This window comes from Podarcis cretensis (genome assembly GCF_951804945.1).
Source record: "Podarcis cretensis genome assembly, chromosome: 7".
Classification (NCBI taxonomy): domain Eukaryota; kingdom Metazoa; phylum Chordata; class Lepidosauria; order Squamata; family Lacertidae; genus Podarcis; species Podarcis cretensis.
Genome location: NC_137176.1, coordinates 94,390,252 through 94,408,687, shown reverse-complemented (window position 1 = coordinate 94,408,687; position 18,436 = coordinate 94,390,252). Strand labels below are relative to the sequence as shown.

Sequence of the window (18,436 nt, the reverse complement as noted above, 5' to 3'; positions counted from 1 at the left end):
CAACTACTGAGAAGTGTAGCCAGCCCGGTTTAAAGAGAAAAGCAACCTGCTGCGCCTGAGCTGAGTCAGATTTGTCTGCCCTCTCCCCACAGCACCCCCACCCAAGAGTAGGTAACTCTTCCCATGTTCCCCAGGAGGTGCCCACTTCCCAATGGGGCCTCCCCCCCCCCCCCCGTGGCCCCACAACCACCCGACTCACCAATCCCATCCGGAATGGACTCCAGCAGGTTCTGCGAGAGCAGCAGGTCTGTCAGGGCCACCAGCCCACTGACCTCGCCCGGCAGCTGCTCCAGCTTGTTCTCAGAAACATCCAGGCACACCAGGCGGCGCAGATTGCCCAGCTCCTGCGAGGGAAGACCGGCAGGGTGGGCGGGCCGAGTCCTGCAAGGACTGACTGATGCCTGCCCCGCGGGGCCCTTCCTCTCCCCCTCCCCAAGGGCCCAGCTAGGCTCCTCCAGCCTGTCTGCTGCCTCCCTGTCTTTTGCTTTGCCTAGCAAAGCCCCGTGAAAACCCCCTTTCCCGCTTCTGTGGTTCTGGCTTCCTTGCCACGGCAAGACATGCAGGGAAAGCCTCCTTGAGGCCAGGGGGCCAAGGCGCTGGAGTCACTTGCAGAACGCCAGGTTCTTTTCTGTGTGGTGCCATCCGCCTGCTGTCCTGGTTCCATTTTCAGGATTCACCTCAGAACGGAAGTGTTGGCTTGCTTGCTTGCCTGCTTTTCCAAGTGCCTTTTAGGACAGCAAAGACAACCCCCCCCCCAACCCAGAGCATGGCCCGGCCGGGAGCTTGGTGGGGGCACTCACTGGGGGCAGCGACGACAGCTGGTTCCTGTCCAGCCACAGCTCCCGCAGATTCGGCAGCGCGCCCAGTGTGTCCGGCTGCGGATGAGACAGAGCAAGCGGTCACTCAGGAGGGCGGCTGCTCAGGACGCCCTGCTGCATCCGGCAAAGGGGCTGCCCTCCAACTCGGGGGCCCCTCCCTGAGTTGAGGGAGGGGCGTGTCTGGTGGGAGGAGGCAGCCAGTTCACAAAAAGAAAATGAGATGAGGAGGGAACAGCAGGATGCTTCTGCAGCCCCGAGGGCAGGTGTAGGGGATACTCCGATCCCAAGGGCCATGTTCCCGCCTGGGCAACCTTCTGGGGGCCACTAGAGGGTGGGGCCAGAGGAAGAAGCCTGCGGAGCCAAAGATGAGACTCTTCCTCCCATACCAGAGGCCACAGCAATGCCAGATCCATCTCTCTCCAGCCAAGCAAGCAAGGAGCCAAGGAAGAGCACTTGAGAAGGGAATGGAGCGTGGCATGGAGCGGCATGGGCTGGAAGAGCCCAGAGGACCAGGCAAGAGCAGCCTGGAGGGTAGCATTCAGCCCCCCAGTGGGAGGCTCCAGGAAGGAAGGAGGGGAGACCCAAGTTCCCACACCCCACAGCACTCACCAGCACCTCCAGGTCGTTGCCCCCAAGGTCCAGTTGCTCTAATTTGACCAGGAAGGAGAGGGAACTGCAAGGCAGAGAAGGCGCTCAGTCAGGGGGCTGGGAGTCCTGGGCACCAAGAGGGAGGGGCGGCAAAGAATCTACCCCCCCAAAAAAAAACTCCAAGAAGGTGCTGAAAGCTGGAGTGCCGAGCAATCCTCAGGCTGGCCGCTTCCAGAAGTGCTGGTCCTCCACTTAAGGGGGTCACCCACCCCCACTGCCCAGCAGAGGCAGGCAAGAAGGCAGACACCCCCCAAGACAAACTGGGGGCCAAGCTTGCACACACTCACGCAGGGAGAGACTTGAGCAGGTTCTCGCGCAGCTCCAAGGTCACCAGGTTGGCTAAACTGCAAGAGAAAGAGGGAGGTTGGCAAAGCAGGCGGGAAGAGGCGGCCCCTCCTCTCCGCCCCCCCCCCCAGCCAAGAACTCACTTGCCAATGTCACTGGGCAGGCTTTGCAGGGAGACATCGTTCAAGGCCAGGTGGCACAGGCTGCGCAGCTGGGTGAAGCCCTCCGGGAGCCTGGGCAGAAGCAGAAATGACGACAGGCCTTGGTCACTGCGCCCCATGCAGCCCCCAGCCTGCTCCTGCGCCACAGTCCACTCCAGCAAGACGCAAGGAGAGGCCTCCACCTGCCTGCTGCTGGGGAACTGGCTGGCACAGCCTGGCAGGTGGGAGCTCCAGAAGCAAGAGAGCCCCACCTTGACAGGGGAAAGGGACCAGGAGGACCCTGGGATACTCAGCGACCACAGGACAGAGATCAGCCTTTGGGGCCAAGTTCCACTGCTGCCTCCGCCACGTGCAGCGCATTCCGTGTCAGGAGACCCTCCAGCAAGGGCAGCTATGAAATTCTACTGGATCAGGCCAAAGGGGCCCATCTAATCCAGCATCCTGTTCTCACAGTGGCTAACCAGATGCCTCAATGGGAAACCAACAAGCAGGATTCCAGCCCACAGCCCTCTTGCCAACTGGGAGGTGGAGCAGAGCTTCTGTGCCCAGCAGCCACTGAGAGCCCTCTCCTCCTCCATGAATTTGTCCAATCCAAACTGGTGGCCTCCTGAGTGAGGGAGTTCCACAGTTTAACTCTGTGCTCTGTGAAGAAGCCCCTTTCCTTTATCTGCCCAACATTCAGCTTCACTGGATGCCCACAAGTCCCAGTATTACAAGAGAGGGAGGAAAACTTTAATCTCTCAATTTTCTCCATTCCAAGCTTAACGCTATATATTTTTTCCCATATTTTAAAAAATGTAATTGCATGTTTAACACAGTAAAAAGCCCACCCATCCCCCATCCCCCAATCATACAACTTTCATACCAACCACGACATACAACTAAATACCGAGTGACTTCCCTTCCACCCTTTTCCTGGTTTCTTTACTTTTCTACTAAATCACATATTCCAAATTTTTAATCACCACATTTCTTCCTCTGTTAATTTCTATTCTGCTGGATTTACTCAAGACCTGCTATGTTATTTACCTGTTTATACCAGCTCTTAAAATATTCAATAAACATTTTTCAATCCTCCTTATATTCTTCACCATCCTTTTCTCTTATCCTACTCATTATACCTGCCAATTCTAAATAGTCAAGCTTTTAACTGCCACTCTTCCTTAGTGGGTACTGTACTCATTCTCCACCTTTGGACCAGTGAATTTTTTAGCCACAGTGGTGGCATAGAATAATAAATTATTTTGTTTTTTAGGGACTTCTGTTGTGACAGAAGTCCAAGCGTAATTTTATAAACTTCTGTCATGTCACCTCTGACTTGCCTTTTTTCTAAACTCAAAGGTCCCAAGTGCTGCAACCTTTTGCCTTTCCTTTCAGCGGAGAGGATTCTTGAACCAGGAAGACCTCTCCGCAAAAGACAGGACTGGCCCCCCATCCTCCTTTGGATCCAGTTGTCTGCCTGCCTTCAAGGAGCACTTTCTGAATCCCCCCCCCCCCAGACTAACAGAGCCTTGGACCAGGAAGGACACCAGAGCCCCCACCCCACCTTCCCACTCCCACCATACCTAGACAAGGGGTTTCCACTGAAGTCCGCGATCTCCAGGGATTTGCAGAATTTGATGCTTTCAGGAATTTCTGGAATGTCTGCAGCAAGCCGGGCACAGAAGGGGCACAGTAATGAGGCTTCACCCACAAAGGTGCCACTCCTCAAGGGATTCAGAGCAGCAAAGCCATTCCCTCCCCACTGACAGGTCTTCGAAGAGCCTCCCTGAGAAGACCTGGGTTCAAATCCCCACTCAACTCAATGAGTTACTCCAAGGGAGTGTGCTGTGAGGATCCAGATGGGCCAGCCTCACTTCCCTGCCTCCAGGTGCTTGGAGGAGGGAAGGCGGGCCTTCTCAAGAGCCACTGCTGCTGGAACGGCAGGCAAGCCTGGCCAGGCTGAAGGAAGCTTCCTCAGCACCCACAGACAGCTGCCAGCTGAGCTGGTTGCTGCTTGAGCCCAGACCACTACCCTCTGGGGCCCTGTCTCCGGGTCATGGCAGCAGAGCCTGGCCTGCAGCCCTGTGCTCAGCCCCCAGCCGTCAACACAGGAAGCAGCAGCCATCCCCCTGCAGGTGCTCCCTGACTGAGGGGCAGGTCGCTCTCCAGCAAAAGACCTCCTGCCAGCGGGGGCAGCTGTGGGGCCCTTCTGCAGGCCAAGCGGGTCCTGTGCCCCTTGCGAAGTGGAAGGCTCAGGCTCCCACTGCAGGGAATGCCCAGTCCAAGAGGCCTGTCTGCCTCCCCCCTCCCCAGCATCTACCCACCATTGCGGGAGATGTCCAGCTCCACAAGCTGCATAAAGTTGGCCACCTCGGGGGGAAGGCGCTGAATCTCATTGTCGCTCAGGCCAAGCTTGCGCAGGTTCAGGAGTCGGAAGAAAGGCTGCGGGGGGAGAAAAAAGAGAGAAGTTAGTCACTCGTGCAGAGGCCACCGCTCTGCCAGAAAGGGCAAGCCCACCTCAGTGCCTGCCTCTGGGGCAAGCCTGGCAGACAAGCTTCCCTCCAGACCAGATCTGGGGTCATGGACACAGGACGTTGGGGAAGGCACAGGTGTGCCTTGGCTACAGGGAGTAAGGATGGCAGCAGCCCAATAGAGAACCGCCTCCCCCCCCCCACCGGCCAAGTGGCTTCTCAGGGTGAACCTGAAGGGAAGGGAAGGAGGCAGCAGGAGGAGGAGCCTGAGGAAGAGGAGGTCTCTGCATCATTTCCCATGAGAGGGACGCCAGCCAGGCAGCTCCCAGGAGAAACACTCCTCTTGGGCAGCACTGGATGGAAAGAGCCCCCGCAACCCTTGGGGAAAGACGTGGGCTTGCCAAACACAATTTCAAGGCCCGTCCCAAAGACCATCACCTCACTTTCCCCCAGCTGGAAACAGTGCACACCTCTTTCTTTTCTTTTTTACAGTTTAGTCCTAAAAGAATTCTGATGCACCATTTTTAAAAACCTGCCAGGAAACACCGAGACTCATCTGAGGATCAAAGGCAGCTGCAGCTGCAGCCATCACTTGCCAATAAAACCAGCCAAAGCTCAATGGGTTAGAAGCACCTTTGCCTGGGGCTGAAATCCCAGTGGGGAGGGGGGCAGCTCTGCCCAGGCATGGGGGGGGGGGACGACGACACACAGAGCAGGGCTTCCAGGAAGCACATTAACGCGCAGGTGGGATTGATCGCATAGTGGGAGGAAGCCATCTGCCACAGAAGGGCGCTCAAGGTCCAAACAGACCATTTTGAACTGGGCCACCCAGGAAAACAGCTGGAAGGATTCCTTCCAGTAGCACCTTAAAGACCAACTAAGTTAGTTCTAGGTATGAGCTTTCGTGTGCATGCACACTTCTTCAGATACACTGAAACAGAAGTCACCAAGGGTCTGTTTCAGTGTATCTGAAGAAGTGTGCATGCACACGAAAGCTCATACCTAGAACTAACTTAGTTGGTCTTTAAGGTGCTACTGGAAGGAATTTTTTTATTTTGTTTTGACTATGGCAGACCAACACGGCTACCTATCTATAGCTGGAAGGATGGCAGCTAAGAAGCCGTAAAGTCAGGGCCTCATGTGCCCCCTGCAGCCCAGCCCAGTTTAACATTACTGATAATAATAAAAGTTTGAACAAAGCTCACATAATGCTTGATTGTAAGAAAACTTCTAAGCATTTTACTAAAATATAAAATAAAACATCAAGATTGTGGATTAGAAATAGTATAAAATATTGAAAAGATGATTAAAATCAACGGTACCTAAAATGAAATGAAGCCAGAGAGATGTCTTGCCGAAAACAGAGGGAGGACAAGAAAGCCCCGAGCAGCAGAGGGAACAACCCCAACCCCTCTTGGTTCTAGGAGGATCAGGAGGCTGGGAGTCACGCTGGGGAAACTGAGCAACAGAAGCCAAATCCCCACACAAGATGCAGAAGCCGCACACTCCAGACCACAATGTGGAAATGCTCCCCAGGTCCCTGTTTCCATGAAAGTGCAAACCAGGTTGTCCGTGGGATATTTGAACCCATAAAGTGTGGTTTGCGAGATCCCTCCAAACTAGGATTGATCCGGTTAAGGCATCCTGGCAAACTGTAACTGGAGGAAACCAGAAAGTCTCCTATTAAGGAAAGAAGGAGCACCTGAGCCATTTCTGATCCTCCCAATCGCATCCTGTCAGGTTTGAGTGTCAGCTCACGGGGAGCAGACATAACAGCCTCGCTGAACAAGCATGTGGTGATTTTCATCAAAAAGAGTATTTTAGTGTGAAGTGGAGGATTAAGTTGCTTTTATTTGTGTTTTAAACTGTTACTCAGTAGGAATCTTTACTGGCTCATTTTCAGCCTTGCATTTAAGCACTAGCCTGGCAACCACAGCAGGCCAGGAATTGCATGCAAGGACCGGGAGGGGGACAGGCCATAAAAAGGCCACCGAAAAGGTGGCCAGACTCAGCCCCCTGGCACTGCCTGGGGGCCAAGCAAAGGAAGAAAAATAACTCAGAAGGGGCGCAGGACAGGCCTGGGCAGTTAGACCACTGTTTAACTCTCTATCACCTTGCCAGTAAATACACTGCACCAAGGCAAGGCCACCTGTTTGCCGCTTTCATGGACCTGGAGGCCGCCTTTGACTCCATTCCTAGGCAGAGATTATGGTCCAAACTTGCCCATCTGGGAATTGATCCGCACCTCCTCTCCCTAATTATTTCCCTTTATTCAAACACCACAGCTCGTGTCCGAATTGGTCCCAACGGCTCCCTTACCACTCCATTCCCAACGGCCAGGGGCGTCCGACAAGGTTGTCTCTTGGCCCCTTTACTGTTTAATCTTTATCTTCATGATGCTCTTTCCCCTTTGAAGCTAGCAACTAAGTATCCTCCTCACTTAGCAGGCCACTCCGTTGCTTCCCTTTTCTATGCAGATGATGCCGTCATCTTATCCAGAACAGCCGCGGACCTAGCAAATGCAGTTAATGCATTTATCGCCTACTGTAAGGCGGAAGCTCTTAATATTAATTATAAAAAATCGAAAGTCCTCCACTTCACTCATTTCCGCAAACTCAAGCTGGAGCCGCTTAAGATCACAGGTGGCTACTTAGAAAAGGTAAAAGCCTTTAAATATCTAGGCTTAATATTTACTTATAATCTCTCCTGGACCACCCATCTACAATCTGCCTCTCTTGCTGCAACCACGACCTCTAATGCCATTGTCCGATTTTATCACCAGAAGGGCAGCAAACACCTTCCAGCAGCAATTCAAATATTTAATGCCAAAGTTGTCCCTAAATTATTATATGGCTGCGAGGTATGGACTACAGCAAGATCAGGTAACTTGGATCGCCCACTTCACATGTTTCTGAGATCTCTTTCCGGCGTCCCGAGATGTGTCTCAGGTGCAGCCTTACGACTTGAGTTCGCCCAGCCCTCAATTGAAAAACGAGCATGGAGTCGAGCCATTTCCTATAGCTCCCACCTACTAGCATCGGATGCTCGAATTAGAGGTGGTTTCTCCAATCTGATCCTAAGAGATATTCATGATTCTCCTCGGAAAACCACAATTAATCTCAAATTCCGCTCTCTTCTCAATTTGAACCGCAAAACTGTTTTTAACTTAGAGTGTATTAGCCCGGCGGCCCTACCTCCAATCAAAAAGAAGCTACAGCAACTTGACTTTTCTAATACAGCTTCCCATGCGAGAGGGCCGTGTTCAGGCCTAGCCCTAGCTATTCCACCCCCTGAAGGGATCCCTCTATACTGCTTCACAATTCCTTCGGAGGCTAAGCGAAGGGCCTTTACCTGTGCCCGTCTCAACTGTTTTCCTACAGCAGTTTTGTCGGGTCGTTACTCCAGAGTTTCCATCGCAAATAGAACATGCACCTGCAATGACACGGCTCTGGAGACTATGGAACATGTCTTCTGTCCCAACTGGACAGATGAAAGATCTCGGTTTCTAACTCCTCTCGTGAACAAGCTTCATCTCCCAATCCAGCCTTGGATAGTGTCCCTTCTTCTGCAGGATTCTGACTGTTGGATTACCGAGATGACAGCTAATTTCCTGCTTAGTGTGATGAAGAGGAAAGCGGCACCAACTTCTTCTTTAATACCACAGATGTAGTCGATACGCCGCACAATTGAACCTGTTTTTGTATTCTCTGTCACTCGATGTTTTAAATCCCCTGTTACTTTTGTTATCCCTTTTTTTTTTAATTTATTTTTTAAAGTATTCGCCCAGGACGACATCCACTTTTACCTCCCCACCCCCATTTTATGTTGTTATTTCTATGTATATTATGCTATGGCCATATGGCTAATGCAATAAAATCGATTGATTGACAGGCCTGGGCAGTTAGACCTGTACTATCTGCCCTCAGTAGGGTGGCGCTGTCGCCTAAACCACTCGTCATCATCCTTCATGCGCCAGTAGCGGTGTAGTCATGCTGGCCACATGACCCAGAAAGCTGTCTGTGGACAAACGCCAGCTCTCCCAGCCTGAAAAGCAAGATGAGTGCAGCAACCCACGGTCATCTTTGACTGGACTTTACCTTTACCTTTACTTTTTACCTGCACTAGCATGCTGCAGGCTAAGGCTGGCCCTATCTCCCTGCCCTTCTCAGGCCAGTAACATGTGTGGGCTTATTTGCAAGCCTGCTTTATAAAGAGAGATGTGGCTATGGATACAGCCAGTGGACACTGCAGAGGCAGGAGCGGAAATGGAAGAGGTAAGGCCGATTACCTTTTCCATCAGAGAGGGAGGGGGGTAAAGTTGTCTTACTGCCCTGAAAGGATGAAGCTAAGTATCAGCCAGAACTGCAGTCAAGTCTGCAGAGAAGACCAAACCACTGGGGGTGATGGAGAGACCACCAGGCTGGCCAGGAAACCAGCCCCTTTGAGAGGGTCTCTCTGACGCAGGCAAAGGAGCCACAATTCTGCCCTTATGCTTTCCGGCCGTACTGGCTCCCAAATAAACTGGCAATTTAAAAGTCATAATAAAAGTAAATAAAATAAAATAAATAAATAAATAACAAACATCCCAAACTGTCACCTCCAGCCTTTAAAAACATTCTAACAGGTCAGGCCTTCCTTGGCCCAAGTAGCCTGGATGGTCAGCCTGGACAACTCAGCTGGTTACAACGTGGTGCTGGTAATGCCAAGGTTGCAGGTTCAGTCCCCATATGGGACAGTTGAATATTCCTGCATTAAAGGGGGTTGGACTAGATGATCCTCAGGGTCCCTTCCAATGCTACGATTCCGTAATTCTAACCTTCTTTGAAAAGAAGTCCCACAGCAAGGGCACCCGAAGAGAACCTGCCCACCAGCTGCAGGAGAAACTGCCCTGGAGCCTCACTAGGTGTCCTCCTTGTGGCAGCACACATGGGGCGGGGGGGGGGGGTTGCTCCTATAAAGTACCTGGGCCCAGGCAGTTTGCAGCCTTGGAAGGCCGAATGCAGCCGGGGACTGAGCCGGGGACCAGCAGCTCCTTGCACCCCCTCCAGCAAGTGACTGAGATCAGGCTGCTGCACTCTGTCCTGCCTGCAGCCCCCAAACACTCCTCAAAGGCAGCGCCACCTAGAGCACCTTGAAGTAAGGCACCTGGCAGCTCTGCGGCTGCGGCTGAGGAAAGGGCAGTGGAGAAGGGGGTCCCTTGCCATGGAAGGCATCCCAACATCAGGATGCGGAGCCTGACAAAACGTATGCATCCAAGCTGCCAATACCTCTTGTCAGGGGGAGCCAGAGCTCCAGGGTCACAAGTCCCCTCACCACCCCCATCTCAGCCTTCTCCAGGAGGAGCTTCAGTCTCAGGGCCCTCGCCCACCGCACTGCTGGCAGACTCCCCGGCCTTCACACAGCAGGGTGGAGTGGCACATCCCGGGGCAATTCTTGCTGGGGCGGAGCGACTGTCCCCAGAAACACCTTCTGGAACCTGCCGGGCAGGTAGGAGTGGAACCACTGCAAATCCAGGCTCAGCCACAGAAAGAGCCAGAATATCAGCTACAAAATTTTGCACAGTGAGCGGAAAGTGGCTCTCCCTTTCTCTCGTGATACTAGAACAGGGGTCAGCAAAATTTTTGAGCAGGGGGCTGGTCCACTGTCCTTCAGACTTTGTTGGGTGCCAGACTATATGGGGAGGGGGGGTGAACGAATTCCTATGCCCCACAAATAACCCAGAAATGCATTTTAAATAAAAGGACACATTCTACTGGACCGTCCGCGGGCCGGATTTAGAAGGCGATGGGGCCAGATCTGGCCCCTGGGCCTTAGCTTGCCTCCCCATGTACTAGAACTCGAAGGGCTCATTCAAGGAAGCACCTGGCTGGTCACTGCGAGAAAAACCTGCGCTCTGATCCACAACCCGTCTATCTTTATTGATAGCCAAGCAGTATGGAAATAAATAGAGACCATCAACTGATGCAAGGAAGTGACTTCTACCAAAAAAGTTGCCTGAAGGCAGACTAATGTGGATCCAGATATTCTGCCTCATGCCAGGTAGATCTGAGCAGGTTGTGGAAAGTCAGCTGCTCACCTTCCCTGTGACCATGTCTGAAGTCACCCCGCCCAATGCACCCAGCTGCTTCCAAGCCGGCTGCCTGGCACTTGCAAAGGACGCGTTCAAGATCAACCCAAGCGCAAGGCGACTCCAGACAACAGCGACCACCTTGCTGCCCTTCCTCCTTCAGCTGGGCTGCTCTGGAATGGTCCTGCCTCTGCCCTGACCATCCCCTCTGCCCCTTGGAGCTCCTCTCTGTCTGTCCTGCTTGCCCAGGGGCAGATCAGAGCTCAGGGCTCACTCCCGGGATGCTTTCCCTCCTTCCCTCTAGCCAACAGCCTCCTCCTACAGCCAGCCCCCTGGTGGCAGACTCCACCCAGCTTTCCCTCACTGAACCAGAATTTCACCTTCTTAAGAAAAGCAAAAGGCAGCCTGCGCTCTGCAACAGGTGGAGAAGTGAACCTGTTTTCTGTCCCACAGACAACAAAAAGCATATCATCTGACTCCCATTAATAATAATAATAATAATAGTTCATCTTTTATACCCCGCCCATCTGGCTGGGTTTCTCCAGCCACTCTGGAGAAAGATTAAAAATACATCAAAATGTCACACATTAAAAACTTTCCTGAACAGGACTGCCTTCAGCTGTTTTCTAAATGTCAGGTAGTTGTTTATTTCCTTGACATCTGATGGGAGGGCGTTCCACAGGGAGGGCGCCACGACCGAGAAGGCCCTCCGCCTGGTTCCCTCTAACCTCACTTCTCGCAGTGAGGGAATCTCCAAAAGGCCCTCAGAGCTGGACCTCCATGTCCAGGCTGAACAATCGGGGTGGAGATGCTCCTTCAGAAGACTGGTCTAAAAGGAGAGAACTGGCAGCGCAAAAGATTTGTACCAGTCAAACCAGATTAAGGTGTCCCTGAACATCCAGGGGTCCAAAATCCAGACTGGCACCAGGCACGTTTTGCAACTGGCATGTGTCCAATTACGACCATGTGTGGGGGATCTCTGGGTGCCAGGCTGGTGACCAACATCTCCACCTGGCGGCCCCTACAGCTTTCTTAAGTAGGTAAGCAGAAGAGCTTCATTGTCGCATTGATATCCCACCTTTGTCTCAAAGTAGCACATAGTTCACCCCCTCCTCAGTTCATCCCTGCCATGACCCTGGGAGGGAGGTTCAGATGCTGCGACAGACTCCAAGGTCACCTGGTGAGATTCATGACTGGGTCGGGACTTGAACCCTGATCTCCCAGGTCCTGGCCCAACACACTAACCACTACAGCACACTGGCTTCCTAGAGTACTTCTGCTATGGGGTAGCTCAATAAATTAAGGAGCTAAAGAGATACGGGGAAAGCAAAATGTCACTTAGAGAAGGATCTGAAATACTGTATGTTCCTTGGAGCTAGGATCGTTTTATTGGAAGTTTGAATGTGTTGTAAACTGCTTTGAGATTTTTTATTTAAAATACAAAGCAGTATAGAACTGAAAGGAATACAGGCATCTTCCCTCTTGCACGCAATCAGCACACATGCTCCTGCTGACACACCCCCCGTTTTGGGCACCGAAAGGGAGGGGGGAGGAATTCACACACCTCTCAGTGATGCAAGCGGCAGCCAGGATTCGAACCCCCCCCCAAAAAAATAAGGAGAGATTCCCTTGTAATAATAAAAAAGGTAAAGGTACCCCTGCCCGTACGGGCCAGTCTTGACAGACTCTAGGGTTGTGCGCTCATCTCACTCTATAGGCCGGGAGCCAGCGCTGTCCGTAGACACTTCCAGGTCACGTGGCCAGCGTGACAAGCTGCATCTGGTGAGCCAGTGCAGCGCACGGAAACACCGTTTACCTTTCCGCTGGTAAGCGGTCCCTATTTATCTACTTGCACCCGGGGGTGCTTTCGAACTGCTAGGTTGGCAGGCGCTGGGACCGAGCGACGGGAGCGCACCACGCCGCAGGGATTCGAACCGCTGACCATGCGACCGGCAAGTCCTAGGCGCTGAAGTTTTACCCACAGCGCCACCGCGTCCCACAGTGTAATAATAAAGTACAGTGCAAAAAAAGACGCCTAGACATTTCATTGCAGCGACTAGAACCTAGCTTTAAGGTGCCATTTGGCAATTGGTTTATACCGTATTTTTCACCCTATAGGACACACTTTTTCCCCTCCAAAAATGAAAGGGAAATCTGGGTGTGTCCTATGGGGCGATTGCAGGCTTTCGCTGAAGCTTGGAGAGCGAGAGGTGTCGGTGCGCACCAACCCCTCTCGCTCTCCAGGCTTCAGGAACACATCCGCAGCCTAGGCAGTCCTGCGGGAGTTACCGCAGAGCTGTCTAGGCTGCAGATAGCAGCCTGCTTCCTGGAGCGCCGGGCGTGCTGAAAGCAGAGCGCCCGGTGCTTCGGGAACACCTACTCTGCGGATAGCAGCCTGCCGCCGGGCGCGAGGGGCGCCCTGAAGCAGAGCGCCCCTCACGCCGGGCAGACATCCGCAGCGTGTTGGAGCCCTGGGGAGTTCCCCGCAGGGCTCCCCACGCTTCGGATAGCAGCCTGCCACCCAGAGCGAGGGGAGCCCTGAAGCAGAGCGCCCCGCCCGCCGGACAGACATCGGCCAGCCCCACAAGCTCAGGGGACAGCAAGGAGGCACTTTCAGGGCTGCCTGCTGCCCACAGGCACCTGGCATGGGGGCAGCTACATCCCATGACCTGAGAGCCACCCGCAGGGGCTTCCCCCCAGAACGGTGTCTCAGTGCTGCCTTCCTGTTCTGAGTTAAAAAAGCCATAAGTTCCTCTAGGCAAGGCGGCAGCTCAGTACCACCAGCGCCCCCGGCACTGCCCCTGGCGCCTTCGGCAAAGGATGCCAAGGGAAACCAGTGCAGCCTTGAATGGGGTCAGGTGCCCATCTCCTCCCAAGACAACTCTGATGCTCATGATCACAACCTCCCACCATGCCTGGCACCTCACATGGACTCGCAGGGCTCTTTCCAGGGGCAAGGAACTGGGCTCCATGGAGAGGCTGCCCCAAGCACCGTCCTGCTTCCAGCCGAGGCCAAAGGAAAGCTTGCAAGCAGAGCTTGAGTGCCACCGTCCCCCCCCCCCAATCTCCTGCAGCACCTGGACTGCCGTTGGCCCTGCTCTCCCCACTCCCCCCACCCTGCCCAGCGGCCCCTCCACTGAGCCACGGGCAACTGGCGCAGCCAGTACACCCCCAGGGGAAGACGCCCAGCAAAGGGAGAACGGGCAGGAGGATCAGGCCGGGAAGCGCCAGAGGGGCAGATGAGGCTGCAGGGGAGAAAGTGCCAGGTGGCGTGGGGTGGGGGGCTCAGCATGAAAGCTTCAGGAAGGGTCTTCTGAATGGGTTGGTTTCTGGGGTGGGGACAAATTCAATGCACCCCACACAAACACAGATGCTTGAGACTAGGTCCCTTGCCCTCTTGACTTCGAACCTCAGAGGGACTGAAAATGAACCAAGGCTTTCCTAGGGCAAAATCTGGAGAAAATCTTCTTCCCAGGAGAAGCCCCAAGCACTGCCTGGAGCAGAACAAAGCCCCCCCCCCCCCCGCACTCCCCACCTCCAGCCCACCCTGGTCCTCCGCTCTGAATGGCAGCACCATCACCCAGGCCAGGGAGGCCCAGGCAATACCTGCTCCCAACACATTTTGAGGCCGCCACCCCGGCAGCCACTCAACCACATCATCAGAGGGTTGGAAATGAAAAGGAAGAATGGCTGGAGGATAAAAGGATCAGAGCCAGGAGGCAGCTTCTCAGCAGCAGCAGACAAAGCACCCGGCAGGAGGAGGTGGCTGTGAATGGCTAGCCAGGATTAGCAGTGAGCACCCGAGGCACCACCACCCTCACCCCCCCCCCAGGACACCCTGTGCCCCTCCCCCTGCTTCCCAAGATGGCAGCTCCCAGAGAGCCAGCCCCTCTCCCCTATGCTCAGTGATGAGGGGGTATTCAAGCATCACAATAGCCATCCCCGCCCCTCGGTCCCCAAGTGCAGCAGACGCCCCCCCCCCACGGGTCAAGAATAAGAGTGGCTTTGTCTGTCCGCTCAGGACTGCCTGCTCCTCCCCCACGCCCGCCCCATATCGGGGCCTGGGAAGCACTGTGCAGGGCCTCACCCAGCTCCTGGAGGAAGCGGGGCAGGAGGGTCCCTGAGCAAGGCCCCTCCTGCTCTGCTCAAGGAAAACTTCCCCAGACCAAGGCAGGGGCGGCTGTGCCAGGAGAGGGAGCCAAGCTGACTTCCAGCACCAGGGAGGGCAGAGCAATTCTTGCAAGGGGTAGAGGGCTTGCAATCAGAGTGTCAGCTCAGAGAGAGGGGCATTCCCAGCACAGGGAATGGCTCTCGCAGAGCAGGGCTGCCTCCTCCTGCCTTAGCTCTGAGAACAATGGGGGGGGGCAACATGAAGCTCTCCTGGCCTTGGTGGCCTCCAGCGGGCCCTGCTTCTCTCCCCCTCTGCCTAAGGGGAGCATATCCTACACAAGGAGCAGCCAAGGAGACTGAGGAAGCCAGCCAGGCCCTTTCTATCCATACACACCTTTCCTCTGCTCTTCCCAGGAACACATGGGAATGTCCAAAGGACACTTGAGGGCTAAAGTGTTGTGTTTTGCGGGGAAAGCTCCAGGGCTAAAAAGGGGGGGGGGTGCTTAGAAAGAGCGCTAACAACAACAACTTAAAGCAGGGGCCTGTGCCTGGAAAGAGTGGGACTATGGGTAAGCATGGCTAAGCCCAGAGGCAGCAGACTTGCCAAGCTGCCAATCCACCGTCCTCATAACACCCACCTGGCTGAATGGCAAGCATCAGTAGAACAGAAGTAAAGGCCACAGCTAGAGTAGGAAGTAAAAGTAGTGCAGCAGCAGCAGCAGCAGCAGCCTGGTCAGAAAAAGACCCCCTACTGCCTCACAGGCAGGCAGGTAAGCAATGAGCAGCCGCCAGAACAGCCACTGCCGCCACAGCAAACCCACACAAACAGCAGCCCCTTTGGCTCCTTGGCTGCTGCAGCCGCCGCTGCCTCCTCCTCCCGCAAGGCAGGCTAGCCGGATTTCCTGCTATTTAACCCTCCATTCTCAGGCCCCAAAGAATGCATATCAAATGCCTCAGGAAAAACACTCTGGCTGCCATTCCACAACATGCACACAGAGCTCAGGGCCCAGCCCTACCCTGGCCAGTGTGGGGTGGAGCACGGCAGCTGTGGAACAGTTGCACAAGAGGCTGGAGCCTGCCTGCCTGCCTGCCTCCCTCCCTCGGAATTCGGGGAAGCCCTGGGATTTGGCCAGGGCTGGGGGTGGGGACTGATGGCACCCCACTCAAGTCTCAAAGGATAGTGGGTGCTTGCTCAGCTAGACGTCCAGCTCTCCAACCCACACCACTAAGAGGCAAAGGAGGAGGGCACCAACCCGTCCCAGCCAGAGTTCCTGACAATTCTGCTGTTTGCTCTTCACAGGTTTCTCGGTCCAGATCTGCTTGGTTTGCACTTACAGAAGGAATCCCCTCCCCTCTCTGCAGCTTCCACAGCCCGCAAAAGCCACAGCAAAGCCTTGGGGGAAACCAAGGAAAGGTCCACAACCTTAGGCTCATCCTGAGGGAAACAACTAGCTGGACTTCTGGCAGTGATGTGAGTCACTAAATGCCCTGGGATCTACACTCTCCTGCACCTTTGGGACTGATCTAGAGATAAGCCATCAGTGCCTCACAAGCTCCAGAGTCAAGCCCACCCCCCTTCCAGAGGGACTGGAAGACCAAGGCCAGGGTCAGGGGAACAAGGAAGCTTCAGACAACAGCACTGTGTGCTCCAGAGGGAGTGTTTAGTGCTGCAAGTTTCACTTGATTACATTTAACATGTCATTACCAACCTTTACTGCGGCCCTAAGGCAAGGAGGGTTAAAAACAACAACCCCAAATGCATCAACACAGCTGGTAGGGGGAGCTCAAGAACCGCTGGCCCAACTGGAAAGCGGCAGAAGGGGAAACACCTGAAGGCATCCACATGCTGCAAGGAAGCTGCAGCTCAGAGCTCTGCCCAAGGCAAGAAGAGGCTGCGCTGGGGCCTCGGATGGTGCAGCAGCACCTGCTCACCTCGACTGGGAGCAACCGTTGCCAAAGGGCTCAGCCAGAGGCTTGTCTGGCTGTGGCATCCGCCTTGCAGCATCCACCGGTCTTGTGCGCTGCCTTGGGAGCACAGCTCACCTGTCGGCTTCCCACTGGATTTCCCACTGAGCCTTGCACGCTGAATGGTTCTAAATGAGTCCAGCGCTCGCACAGATGGCGTATAGTTGCGCTACAGGCAGAGGAGAAGGGCAGCTCGGGGGGATCCCGGGTGCAGGCTGAAGGACCGAGTGCCGGGCCACATGTGTCGAAGGGGACCCCAAGGGGCATCCAGTCCAGCCCTCTGCAAGGCAGGAGTCCCAGCTAAAGCATCCCTAGCAGGTGGCCTTGGCGCTGGCCCTCGCCCTCGCTGCCCTGCAGGGGGCCAGGCGACAGTGGAGGCCCGGCTCCTGGCAGCAGGGTCTCTTCTCGGGGCCGGCCCCCGGGGAGGCGCCTGGCCTCGCTCGCTCGCTCGCCCCGACTCCCCCGGACCCCGCCCGAAGGCCCGCCCGCCCCCCGCGCCCGGCACCTTGGGCAGCTCCCGCAGCTGGTTGGCGTCGAGCAGGAGCTCCTCGAGGGAGCGGCTGTAGCGGTAGACGTCGTCGGGCACGGCCTGCAGCGAGCAGTGCCGCCGGTCCAGCGTCTCCACCTGCCGGTTGCAGCGCCACAGCGGCGGCATGCAGCGGAGCATCCTGGCGGCGGCGGCGGCCTCGGCCTCTCGCCTCACGCGCGCGCTGCTGCTGCTGCTCTCCGGGGGGGCGCCCCCCAGGGCCGAGAAGGCGGCGGCGGCGGCGGCGGCGGCGGCGGGGCCGGAGCCATGAAGGGCGGCGCTGGCGGAGGGGCCGGCCTGCCTGCCTTCCTTCCTTCCTCGCTCTCTCTCCCTCCCTCCCTCCCTCCCTCCCCGCTTCCCTCCGAGACGCTGACCGGGCCCCGCCGGCACCTGGCGCCGCCCCGCCCCCGCGCCAGGCACCCTGGGAAAGGCCGCCCGCCTCGCCCTCCGCCCACGACTACCACTCCCGGCAGCCCCCGCCGCCCGAGGCGAGCCGGACTTCCGGGCCCGCTTCCGGACACGGCCCCGCCCCTTGCTCCTCCTCCCGCCGCCGCCGCCGCCGCCCCTCAAGCTGGCCGGCAGCCGCAGCTCCCTCGCTCGGGAAGTCAGGCTCATCTGGCATGGCGAGAAGACGACGCTCCAAGCCCAAGGGGCCCCAAAGGCTCCTGAGCGGCAGAGTTTCGGGAACTGACATTCGCTGCAGCAGCTCGAGGGGCGTTTTGCTGCAAGGAGTTCCGCGACCGTCCCAAACCTCCCTCGGCCCATCATTGCCTGAGGGTCAACTCTAAGGTCATCCTCTCCACCCCAGCCCCTCGGTCCCTAAATTACCAAACAATATTGGTTATCATTCTACCTCTTGCCTCAAAGCAGCTCACAGAATGAGAATTTAAAAACAGAATAAAAGGAACTTGTTGCTGCTCAGGTTGGGGAAGGGACACTTCAGAGCAAATAAACAGGAAGGAGACACAAACACCCACCCTCCCCAGGTTGGGGGAGGAAGAGGGCATGGAAGAGGCACCCCCAACTACGGCCAAGCGGGCGCTTGGGAGCCTAGTCTCCAGACCCCAAAAGAGGACTTCCTTCTTCCTTTCCATTCTTCTTCCTCAGCAGGGGCTGTCCTTCTGTACATTTGACAACTGTAGCCTTGCATATGTTTTCTACCAGCAAAGCCTGGTTGGAGGGACAGATCATTATTTTCTAGGTGGTCCTTTATTCTGCTGCTCTCACCCCCACCTTGAGAACCTTATGAGTTTGCAATCTATCCTCTGGGCCAGCCTTCCACCCGCTTGGTGTCCTCCCCAGAGGTTTTGGACCTAGCTCACATCATCCCTGACCACTGGTCATGAACTGCAGCCCAAAGCTAGATGGTGCGCCTGCCATCTTCATCTTCCCCAGAGTGCTGT

The 18,436-nt window shown here is 55.5% G+C and overlaps 1 protein-coding gene across 18 annotated transcripts in view; it reads right to left on the bottom strand.

Annotated features, from left to right (window-relative positions):
• The window catches only part of SCRIB (scribble planar cell polarity protein), a 52,637-nt gene extending 35,305 nt beyond the window's left edge, over positions 1-17,332 (bottom strand). For 7 of the 18 annotated variants that reach the window (XM_079984081.1, XM_079984068.1, XM_079984077.1 and 4 more), the window contains exons 1-8: positions 17,013-17,330; positions 4,219-4,336; positions 3,478-3,556; positions 1,895-1,984; positions 1,754-1,810; positions 1,428-1,491; positions 801-875; positions 200-344 (exon numbers count right to left, since the gene is read on the bottom strand). In XM_079984081.1, the coding sequence (XP_079840207.1) occupies positions 200-344; positions 801-875; positions 1,428-1,491; positions 1,754-1,810; positions 1,895-1,984; positions 3,478-3,556; positions 4,219-4,336; positions 17,013-17,174 (790 nt within the window). In that variant the 5' untranslated portion in view covers positions 17,175-17,330. Of the gene's footprint in view, positions 1-199; positions 345-800; positions 876-1,427; positions 1,492-1,753; positions 1,811-1,894; positions 1,985-3,477; positions 3,557-4,218; positions 4,337-17,012 lie in introns of all 18 variants that reach the window. The other 11 variants (XM_079984067.1, XM_079984078.1, XM_079984083.1 and 8 more) reach the window with 4 other exon arrangements.
• Between the last annotated feature and the right edge of the window lie 1,104 nt (positions 17,333-18,436).